This window comes from Gavialis gangeticus, unplaced genomic scaffold (genome assembly GCF_001723915.1).
Source record: "Gavialis gangeticus isolate Ggan-Ray unplaced genomic scaffold, GavGan_comp1, whole genome shotgun sequence".
Lineage (NCBI taxonomy): Eukaryota > Metazoa > Chordata > Crocodylia > Gavialidae > Gavialis > Gavialis gangeticus.
In genome coordinates this window covers 61,446,089-61,457,142 of record NW_017729024.1, presented here as the reverse complement: position 1 = coordinate 61,457,142, position 11,054 = coordinate 61,446,089, and the positions used below count along the sequence as shown (strand labels likewise).

General features: G+C 49.4%; 2 protein-coding genes across 5 annotated transcripts in view; one reads left to right on the top strand and one right to left on the bottom strand.

The window, feature by feature from the left end:
• Positions 1-11,054, top strand: part of IDUA (iduronidase, alpha-L-) — a 106,462-nt gene that overhangs the window by 14,487 nt on the left and 80,921 nt on the right. The window lies entirely within an intron of this gene.
• The window catches only part of SLC26A1 (solute carrier family 26 member 1), a 33,180-nt gene continuing 31,002 nt past the window's right edge, over positions 8,877-11,054 (bottom strand). For 2 of the 4 annotated variants that reach the window (XM_019517156.1, XM_019517158.1), the window contains exon 4: positions 8,877-10,833. In XM_019517156.1, coding sequence (XP_019372701.1) covers positions 9,724-10,833 — 1,110 coding nt within the window. In that variant the 3' untranslated portion in view covers positions 8,877-9,723. Of the gene's footprint in view, positions 11,053-11,054 lie in introns of all 4 variants that reach the window. The other 2 variants (XM_019517160.1, XM_019517157.1) reach the window with 2 other exon arrangements.

Below are 11,054 nucleotides of genomic sequence, written 5' to 3'. Positions count from 1 at the left end.
GCCACCCACACCCGCCCCTCCCAGTGCCACCATTGCCCGCCCTGCCTTGCTCTGAACACAGCCCTGATCCAGCCCCTACCAGGAAGCACCCAGTGCAGCCTCTGGCCCCAGCCCACAGGAGCAGCCCACCCTTGCTCTGCACACAGATCAGAGGAGTCACATGCCCCCCCAGTCCTCCCTCAGGGGGGCATGCAGTGCTGGGAGCCACTCCTTCTCCCCTCCCCGCAGAAAAACCACAGCTCCATCCTATGCCCTGCCCTGGCTGGGCAGCACCTGCCCCTGTCCCAGCCCTACTCCCTCCCTCACAGTGGGGGCCTCGATCTGTGTCCCCCACATGCCTCTCCCCCTCCCCCCCCACAACCCCAACAGACTTACTAGCCAGATGCTGCTCTCCAAGCTGCTGTGATGCACTCCTGGTCACGTTTGTGTTGCATCTGCGTGCATGCATGCAGCATGTATTGGCGACATTATTGGTCACATCAGCCAAAAAAACCCAATATAAATTGCTGATAATGCCAATTTTCTTTTAATCAGTGCTGATATGATATGGACCGATGTATCAGTGCACCTCTAGTTGTATTTACATTTCTTTGTTTCACTGAACCAGATTTCTTGAGGGCTTGGAAGGCTTGGGAAAGCAAGAGGGAGGATTTGTTATCTCCTTTTACTCCCTCTGACCTGTTACTTTTTCTGCTCTGGTTTATGGGTTTCTCTGACAAGGCTGCTTTGTTTCTACAAATCAGCTAGGCAGAAATACATCTATTATAGCAAAATAACATTTAATACTTTTGGTCATGCACTACTTCTGATATTTTAAGATACAATCGTAATGTAATGTATTGTTTAATTATGCTTTGTTAGATGTGTTGATGTTAGGTATTTGCTGGCCAAGCTAGTTGTTAGATGTATTGATGTTAGGTGTTGTGTTAGGTGTTTGCTGGCCAAGCTAGTTGTTACATCCACAAAAATGCACACTCCAAGTCACTCAGGCACAGGCTTTGAGGCCTTCTGCTGTTTAGCCACACTTCGCAGCTACACAGGTTAAGCTTAGGTACAGAGGGCATGGCTTACGCAACAGGCAGGTCTCCAAACCAGAATCACTAGCAAGGGTCCAAAGCAGACAGTTATGGCTATCTGGGACAGGTGGGTCGCTGAGAAGTTAGCCTGCCTTCCCCACCCCCTTCCCAGGCCAGGAAAGGCCTGACTCTGGGTAGCACTTGCTGCCCACACGGCCCCCCATTTGACCTTCTGCAGGCCAGCCTATTTCTTGTCCTCTCCCCGAGGCCATGGTGCCCAGACTCGGGGGGCAAGGGGCTTTTGGCTGACTGGCACATGGAGCTGGTGATGCCCCTGCCATCCATCCAGGGGGCCTCTCCAGAGAGGCGCCCCAGGGCCAGCCCCCTCCCACTAGCCCTGCCCCCCTCCGAGTGTACCCCTGCTGAGAGTGTTCCAGGAGTGCTGTGAGGAGCTGATGGCACGGACTGAGGGGTGCCTGACATGCTGTGCCCTGCTGCTGCTTGCCATGGTGCCCCAGGTGCACCTGAGAACCTGGCATAGGACCCTGAGCTTTGACAGTGTGCCTGGCAAGCCTGTGCTGTTCCGCAACATCCACTGCCACCTGGAGGGGTACCTGTGCCTGAGCTACACATCCCTGCCCTCTGCAGCTTAGGATCACCACAGACATCAACGTGTTCCTCCCTGTATGAGATTCCCATGCTGCCTAGCTGAGGAGGTACCGGCTGCTCAATAAAGTTTTACACTGTCTCCCACCTTCCTGCATGCTGTAGGGGAACTCTGGGGCTTGGGGGAGTCTGGCCAAGTAGTGCTCGTTGGGGGCCAGGGGCAGGGGCCAGGAGAGCCCTCCCCCACAGTGCAGGGCTTACTAGGTGGGTGTGGCAGGCATGGCCAGTGGCCCGAGTGTCCTTGCTGGTGGCAATGATGTGTGGCTCCTGGTGGTATCCTGGGGTGCATGGGTGAGGCACCTGACTGCCTAGGCAGAGGCCCCCTCTGGGGAGGAGCTTGGGCTGCTGAGGATCAGTGGAGCTATGGCTGTCTTGGCCTCTTGGGCAGGCCTGCGTACCCAGAGTTGGCAGGGTAAGTGCTGGCCTGGGCTGCCAGAGCTGCTGGATGATGCTGGGGCAGAGACCATGGCAAGATGAGTGCCTGGTACCCCGAGGAGCCCTCCCCCACTAACACCTTGTCACCGCTGCCAGGCCACAGTGGAGGCTTAGACAGGCTGCCCTTGCTGGAGTACACAGCATGGCTTCAGCCAGAGTTCTGGGGCATGAGGATGTGATCGAGCTGCTGCATAAATGGCATGGACTTGTGAGCAGCCTCAAATGTCAGTTGTGGTTGGTGACAGTGACCCACTGTGCCTGCAAGGTCTTGATCTTTTTGTGGCACTGGTGCGCCAACTAGTTGTGCCTGCTCTCCTGCATGCGGCCTCATACATGTGCGCATTGGTGTGCCTGCTGCGGGCAAACTAACTGAGGTCCTTTGCCTTGCCCCACAGTGAGTCTCCTCCTGGGACCAGTTCCAGCCCCAGGAGGCAGTGTGTAGTGTTGGGGGATGATTCCAGCATGGCTCCCTCAACAGCCCACAGGGCCTCCATGTGACAGTCTGGGTACTGCCAGGCCTGGGCAGGTGCCTGCAGTGCTCAGTGCAACAGCACAGCATGGGACAGGCAGGCATGCTGCGGCTGGCCAGGGGCCACTGGAGTCCCCACTGCATTTTAAAGGCCTGGGGCAGGAGACGCTCCAAGCCCCGTGGCCCTGGGACTAGCCTAAGCGGTCCCCTGGTCTCGGGGCTGACTGATTTGCTCCTGGTTGGGATCTACATGTGTGTTACTGTGCAGTAACTACTCTGCAGTTAATTTGCTACTTGCATTTGCAGGTAGAAAATTAACTGCAGAGCAGACCAGTTTGCTGTGCAGTAAGCATGTGCACGTGTAGACAGGACACTTACTGTACAGTAAATTGGTCTAGGGCGGAGGATAGCATCTCATGTAGACGTGGTTTTTACCTTTTTAGTTTTTACCTTTTTTGTTTGCTTTGGTTTCTGTTTCCTTCCTTCTGCTTTCCTTTGTGTACCCTGTATGAAGTCCTGGAGGGAGTGCCATATTCTGTCTCCCCTTCTTTTTCCCTTGATTCTTCCTCCCCTGCCCTTTTTTCTCCTCCATCCTTTGCTTCATCCTCGTCCTCTTCTTCTGGTAATCCTATTTCATGGTCCCTTTCTTGTAGAAGATCTCCTGAGGAATTTTGACTAGATGTTCCTGGCTCAGTCTTTTGAGGTGTGGCCTCCCTGTCTTCTAGTTCTTCTACCGCTTCCCTGCTTGACCCTTCCCTTCTTATGGACTAAGTGAGTAATTTGGCGCACATTCTAAAGAGGTGTCTTTTCTCTTTCAAAGATTACATTACATTGCTGAAGCCCCTGCTTTCAGCTCTGCTATGTGTTCTTTCCCTTCCTCCTTCTCTTTCCCCGCTTCCACCTTCCTCTCCCATTTCATCAGTAGGGGAAAGGAGGGGATAAGCTGCAGTGGTGTGCAGTCCCTGCGTTCCATGAAATCAGGGGCTGGGCATTGTTGCTGTGGCTCTGGAGCTGCTTGAAAGCAGGGACTCAGAGCACACCAGCTGGTGAGCTCCCAGAGCTCCCAGCACATGTGGAGCTGCAGCAGGTGACAAGCTGGTGAGCAGTGAGAGCTCATTGTTCATGCAGTGCACAGCTAAAGCAGGGTGTGACCATGCTGCTGCACCTCCTCTGGGTCTGCTCCTGCCCACTAGTGATGATGTCACAAGCAAGTAGCATGGCCAATATATTGCTGTTGATTGTAGTCATGTTGGTCTTAGGAAATAGGCAGGCAAGATTCTTTGGCTAGATGTGATATCTTTTATTCGACCAATTAAATAATTGGAAAAAAATGTTCTTTGCAAGCTTTTGTGCACAAACACTTTTCTTCAGGCATGGAGAGAGTCTGTAAATGAATTGTGTGCCATGGGTTAGCATTTTCATGGACCTGCATTTTGTATATTGTATTCTACCCAGGAGAGGACACCAATTTACCGACAGGCTCTCTCTATGCCTGAAGAAAGGTGTTTGTCCCCAAAAGCTTGCAAAGAACAATTTTTCCAGCTATTTAATTGGTCTAATAAAAGATATGACATCTACCCAAAGAACCTTTTCTGAAATATATTGCTGTGCATTGTGCCTCTTGCTGGCCTTTAGGGACTTTTCTACTGAAATACAAGGGCTGTAATGAGAAGAGGCATGCAGCTGGTAATACAGGCCTTATGAATATCAGCTGGAGGAAGGGCATCCTGTGAGCCTGGGGATGGCAAAAGTTGATGGCATCCTTAGCCAGAACAGGAGGGGAGCTCTGAGCTTGGGGTGAACCTGATAGGGGAAGCAGTGGGTCTCAGGAGGTGCAGAGCTCAGTAGAACCAGGAGGGGTGCTCTGCCTGCCTGGTGGGTTTTATAAGCGGCTGGGGAAGTTGTGAGTAAGAGGAGGAGCAACCTGTGAGGATAGGACTGAGGGCAAGTGTCATGGAGTTAGTGAACATTGGGAGAGGACAGCAGGATAGAAGGTAGTTAGGGCAGAGAGAAAAGAGTAAAGGACTGACAGAGGACTATATACTGTTTTGAGTCCTGTGGAGTTGTGTATCTGTGGTGTTCATTCTGAAGTGGTTCGTGGTTAAAGATAAAAGAACAACCAACCATTTTTCTTTTTACTTTCGTGCCCAGGTCATGGCACTACCCAGTGATTGCCTGCTCCACTCCTGACCGGGATCCCACTTTCTTTCATTTGAAAACACAGTGAACCTTTCATGGCTCAAGCAGAGTCCTCTAAAGCAGTGTTTTTCAACCTTTTAAGTATCAAGTACCCCCTAACTTCTGAAAATTTTAATAAGTACCCCAACACTCAATTTTCCAGGGGATTTTATACTTACAGAGTAATGTGTGCTATATGTTGGAAGAAGGGCTGCTTATATACGGCCATGATATGACAGACGTCTGATCTGGTGTGGGTAGGGTTGCTACCTTTTACACCAGGGGTGCTCAAGAATGTACCTGGGCTAGAGGTGATGTTGGCCAAAGGTAGGAGGACTGAGCCCAATGTCATGGAAAACGTGACACACCAAATTATTGCTGGGGAATTTAAAGCGCCACGCAATGTGCTGTGCACCAAATTTTTTGCCATAGTTTTGAGAGGAAGAAGGGGTGAGAGAGAGAGGGAAAGAGGGCGAGAGAGAGAGACAGAGGGAAAGAGGGCAAGAGAGTGAGAGACAGGCAAGGATATAGGGTGAAAGAGAGAGTGAGACGGAAGCAGGGAGGGTGAAGGGAGAGAGGGAATGGGGGAGGAGAGAGGGGATAGGTACCAACCATAATTGTAGTGCAGGCAGGTGGTGTTGGCTGCTTCCGGGGCTGCTGCAGCAGGGGTTGGGGTGATGGGGCGAAGCAGAGGCCCATGGTGTGGTGAGGTAAGTCTGTAGGGCAGGGGTCGGCAACCCCTGGGGCATGCGTGCTGAACATGGCATGCGAGGCCATTTTGCTTGGCGCAGTAAGTCTGTAGGGCAGGGGTCAGCAACCCCTGGAACATGCGTGCCAAGCATGGCACGCAAGGCCATTTTGCTTGGCACGCTACCGCCAGCCCGGACTCTAGGCAGGTGCTGCCAGCCATGGAGCCGGAGCTGTTCCCAGCAGGTGGCTGGGAGGCTGCAAGCCCTGCTGCAAGCATCCCAGGCTCTGTGGCTGGCAGCAGCTAGCCAGATCCTGGGCTGGCTGCAGCCAGGAGGCTGCAAAGGAGCTGCTCCAGGCTTCAGCAGCCTGTGGCTCCGAGCAGATGGTGTGGGGCGGGGCCCTGAGGTAGCGCAGCCCAGAAAAACCCTGTGCCGCCACCGGCACCGCTTGTATCCAGCCTAGGCTCTGGGGCAGCTACAGCAAGCAGGCTACAAACAGCTGCACCCGGGTCCACAGCACCAGCATCACCTCCATGCTGGTGGCGACTGCACGCGCGCCTCAGAGCACAGAGCGGCCTATCCTGCCCTACAGGCAGGATCTGGCGGCAGCACAGGGCTTTTCCCTGTGTACGGCGGCAGTGGTGCTGGGGGGGCAGGCAGCAGCCCCCCTCGCATTACTGCAGCCTGCCCCGAGCACCAGGAAGAACCTGGTGCCACCGCCAGCCCTCCTGCCCGCAGTGAACTGGGCCCTGGGCGGGCCAGGTCGTGGCGCCAATCCCCACAGTGCAGGAGGGAGCGGGGCAGCGCCCTGTACCTCCCGCACTCTGGGGGTCTCGGTCTGCCCCCCCCAACCCCCAAAGCCCAGGCAGGATAAAAAAGAAAGAAAACTTATCTGCCTGTCGGCAGGGAGTACGCGGGTATCTGTGTGCCTGTCCTCCCCCTCCTGCAGCAGCCTTTGGCCAGCTTGGGGGTTGGGGGTGAGCAGCTGGATGTGAACCCGGCAGCGGCAGGGGGAGCGGCGGTGCTCCCTTGCTGTGGGGGTTTTCCGTGCCCACATACCCCCTGCCTGTGTCTCGCGCACCCCCAGGGGTACATGAACCACAGGTTGAGAAGCTATGCTCTAAAGAAGGACACCACCATTAGGCAGGCAGTCTTCACAAAACAGCGAACTTTATTTTTAACTGAAAATAATACATTTTGTTTCATTTCCAGGCTGTATGACATATGTAGGTAGTCTCAGTGATGGGGGTTGATTCTCTGACCAGATGGTTAGTTACCAACCCACATGCCCTCAGTAGCCAAGGGGCAGAACTTGCATAGAGATTTGGACCCATTATCCAGGCATACAGACCCATCCCTCCCCTGAACCTGAAACAAGATATCCCTCCTTTGAACTGTAGCTATGAATAAGTAAGGTTAAATACATTACTTTTATACCAAACACAAGACTTGAAAAAATATATATTCCAGCCACACAAGAAGAGTTCTAGCGTAAGAGGTATTACAGATCTCATCTAAGTATTTATTAAGCCCTAATACTGAACCAACATGAAAGTAAAATACCATCACCAGCCACTTCAGAGTCAGAAGACCCTATACCTATGTACAGTAAAAAAATAATAGATGAAGTTGCTTTTGGCATGTGAGTACTGTACATTTCCCAGTACACTAACGTGTGAGTCAGTGCCCAAAAACACTTGGTGTAAGGAAACTCAAAATATAAATGGCTTCTAAAATCTCTAGTCAGTAGGCTTCTTTCATCAAAGCAGTGCTTCCTCCCACACCTGAGTTACCTCACTCAGATCTACTATGATGCACTTTTCATGGAAAGAAGGATGGGAGAGAGCTTACATTAAAAAGAGCCACCAGACTCCACAACCCCTTTCCAGCACATGTAATAAAAAGAGACCAAAAGGCCAGCTGCTTTTTCTTCTGACTGTAAGTTAGAACTCTGTCTTCTTGAAGTAATAACAAGACTTCTGGGCTTTAGCTTTAAGACTTCCCTTATTTCTGCTCCACCTTTAAGACCAGATTAGTTTCACAGGTTGGAGCTCCATCTCTTACCTTTTTTTCCTCAGGTGCCAATCCTAAGGCCTTAAGTCATTATAGCTTGATCTCCTATTCACTCCCAGTGGTAGCCTGCTGCACTGTACAACTATATAGTGCAGGAGCAACCATGGCCCTGACCCCATAATGCTAGGCCTAATACAAGCGAAAGGGCTGATTCTTGTCGCCTAAGTGCCTGCACGCTAAGACCACAAACCAGTGGCCAGCAGGGAGAACACAAGGTAGCAGCATGATGATGGTTAGCAGTGGGGATAGGAAACCAGCTCTTTAGTGGATCATGTCGTTAAATAGACTTCATGGCAGAAAAACTTAAGTGGCATTGTAACACCACATTCATGCCAGTGTAACTGTTTTGAATGGGCCCACCTCTTTCATTCCAAGCCACATTTTAGAATTTCCTTGTTGCATTTTTTCCCTCAGTTTTTTTCCATTCTTGTTTATTCCTCTCTGCACTGCACTCAGTCTGACAAATATGATATGAACACAATATTGCAGTCAAATCTCTAGGTTTTAAGCTCAAGACCTTCGTGACAGATGGTTCCACAGTGTCACAGAGTCAAACCGGTTAAACTAGTACACCTCATTTTAAGTGGATGGGGATGCACCAGTGTAGCTGAGACTGAAATCTAAGCACTTCCCTCTTCTTAATAATGTTAAGCATTTTCTCACAGCAAATCTGAGTTTAATGGTCATGCCTTTTGATGTGTCTGATTCGTACAACCATGCAGGGGCGGATCCAAGTGGGACAGGATACAGTGGTGCAGTTTAATGTTGCCCCCTGCCTGCCCACCACCCCTCCCCACCACTTTGATTCCTGCTCCATCCAGAGTTTAAAACCAACTGTCTGACAGTGGTAGCAGCAGAAATGAGAGAGTCAGTTGAGGACCTGGCTCATTATACACCTGATTCCCTCTAAACCTTTAATTTTACAAATGTTTATAACCTTCTTTTTAATGTTCTTTAATGGTTACACTAATAAAACTATCCTTTGTTCTGCAATTCTGCTGTCTGTTAGCCGTTCCTGGTAATGTAACTCCTTTTTCACAACCTTTTCACTACTTTTACTTCTAGTTAGAACAAGAACTCAGGTGTGGAAATAACTTTCAATGAAGCACTAGATGCACTGTCAAGATTATCATGGAAGCTCTGAAAGAGATGTACATTTAATTCTAATGATGACAGGACTAATGAAATGTGTTTTGATTATTTTTGCCTAGTTATGTTTTTGGTACATAATATATAATATAGTCAATTAATGCACATTCCAGTAAAATTATATTTGCTTTTGCTTCAATCTTAAATAATACAGCCTGAGGCTACTAGTATATTAGTAAAGTTTCTAGTTTCTTTTTAACTGGGGAAAAATGTCTCATAGACAAGTAAGGCTGGAAGGGACCTCAAGAGATCATCTGGTACAATCAGGGATCAAACTTTCAACCTTGATCTAACCAAATGAGCTAAATCTGTTGTGAGAAATAGGATGATGTACCAGAGCAGAGGTCAGCAACATTTTTGAGCAGTGCCAAAAACAACCACAATCTCAACTTGTAAGATGTCGACGTGCCAGGGCAGACAGTTGGGGAGCCAAGAGGGGCCCAATCTTTATTGTGATAGCATAGCCTTAGCCCCTTCCCCTCCATTAGCCCTGAGGCATGTGTGCACCCACCTCTAAGGGCAATCCTTTTCTACTGTGTTCTGGCCTAGGTAAAACTATTTGTTCAGAAGGGGGGGTGGGGGGAGGGTGGACTTTATTTCCCCTTGCCACATGTTGTAACCTGGTTTTAAGGTTAAGGTGAAGGCTGGTGTTGATGATTTTTCAAGGACTTAAAGAGTAGAATACTTAGGCGCCTAAGTGGCTTGCTGGATCTGGCCCCAGAGTACAAGTTTGTAGAACAAGGGAAAAGCACTTCCAGTCTGCCTTCCAGCACAATATATGTATTTTAAAGTGATAGTGCAGGTAGTAATTGAGTGCATCTCTGTTTCTTTCCATCTGGTCCTCAATCCCATTATTAGTAATCTGCAACCTCACAGAGACTGTTCTGTGCTGGGTCTACCATGCTGCAGACATCCTCCTGAGACAGTGTCAACGAGGCAGATTGCTCCTGAGCAGCAAGTCAAGGGTCTGCCTTTTTTAAATGGGAATTACTTTAAACTGTCCCACTTATGTGGAAAGCAACATAGGAGAAACTATGGATCTTTCAGGCTAAACAGTGGAGTTGTCTGCCAAAGGCTTTCTGTCCCTTGCAAACTGCACGGCACTGTGTATGCTATAGAACAGCATTTCATGCATGTTTCTGTCATCCTTCTCAAAATACCCCCCTCTTTTGAGAGAGTCAATCACAGAGGGAGTGCAGCAAGCCAGGAGAATAGTGATGTTTAGTGCCCCATAGTCTTTCAATATTTCCTTCAGTGTGTTGACACCAGGTATGTCCAAAAATGAGAAGAAGGAACAGTCTATGATGATGGTCTGGAAATCAAGTTGTTTAGGGACCAAGTGTAAAGTTGTATCTGCCTGACTGAATCCATTAACATTTGTAGCTTGGTTTTCCTTCTTTAGATGCTCTTTTTCCCTCTTGTCCTGCTTCTTCCTTCTTGCAGCTTCCAGTGTAGGATCTAGCCCTGTCATTCTATAGAGAGACTTCACGAAAAAGTCTTTGTTTGCATAGTAAAGTGGTGCCTCAAAACGGAATATTTTGACCTTTGGAACAGGGGAGAGATTTTCATATTCCCGGTCATTCTCATAAAAGACAGTGCTGGGGATCTGACTCAGCAGGGCAGCATGCGGCCGCTGAGTCCGACCAATGATGGACAGCATGGAAACGGCAACACCAACTAAAAGCCCAACTTCCGTGCTGATTAGGGCAGAGGAGAGCATAGTTACACACCAGACTACAGTGTCCACTTTGTTCAGGTAGTATCGCTGTGGCACGTCTTTGAACTTCCGAAGGGCTCCTCTGAGACTGACTATGATGATGCATGCCAAGACACACTTTTGCAAAGAATAAAACAGTGGTGCTAAGAACAGCAGGACCAGCAGCACTACCATGGCACTAACAACACTTGATACCTGTGTCTCACAGCCTGTAGAAGTTTTGACCAGAGTTTTTGCAAGAGCTGCACTGGTTGCAAAGGAATGGAAAAAAGATGGAATAATGTTGCAGAATGCTATAGCAAACATTTCCTGATTGGCTCTGATCGTATAGGCATATTTCTTGGCAAACATTTCTGATAAGGAGACTGTGAATGCAAAGCTAACGATAGCAAGAGGCACGGCATCTACAGCAACTCGAAACATTAGGTTAAAACTTGGCACCTGGGGAGGAATGAATCCAGTTGGAATTGCACCTGAGACACTGGTTCCATAAACTTCATTCAGTTTCCCATAATGTGAAACCAGTGTGGCCACAACAATAATCACCAACTCTGTCGGAAGTGGGAATTTCAGTTTATGTTTGTATCGATCTCCCACTTCCTTCGCAGCGACCAGCACAACAATGCAAATAGTACTTGTTATTACATCACAGAGATTAGCCT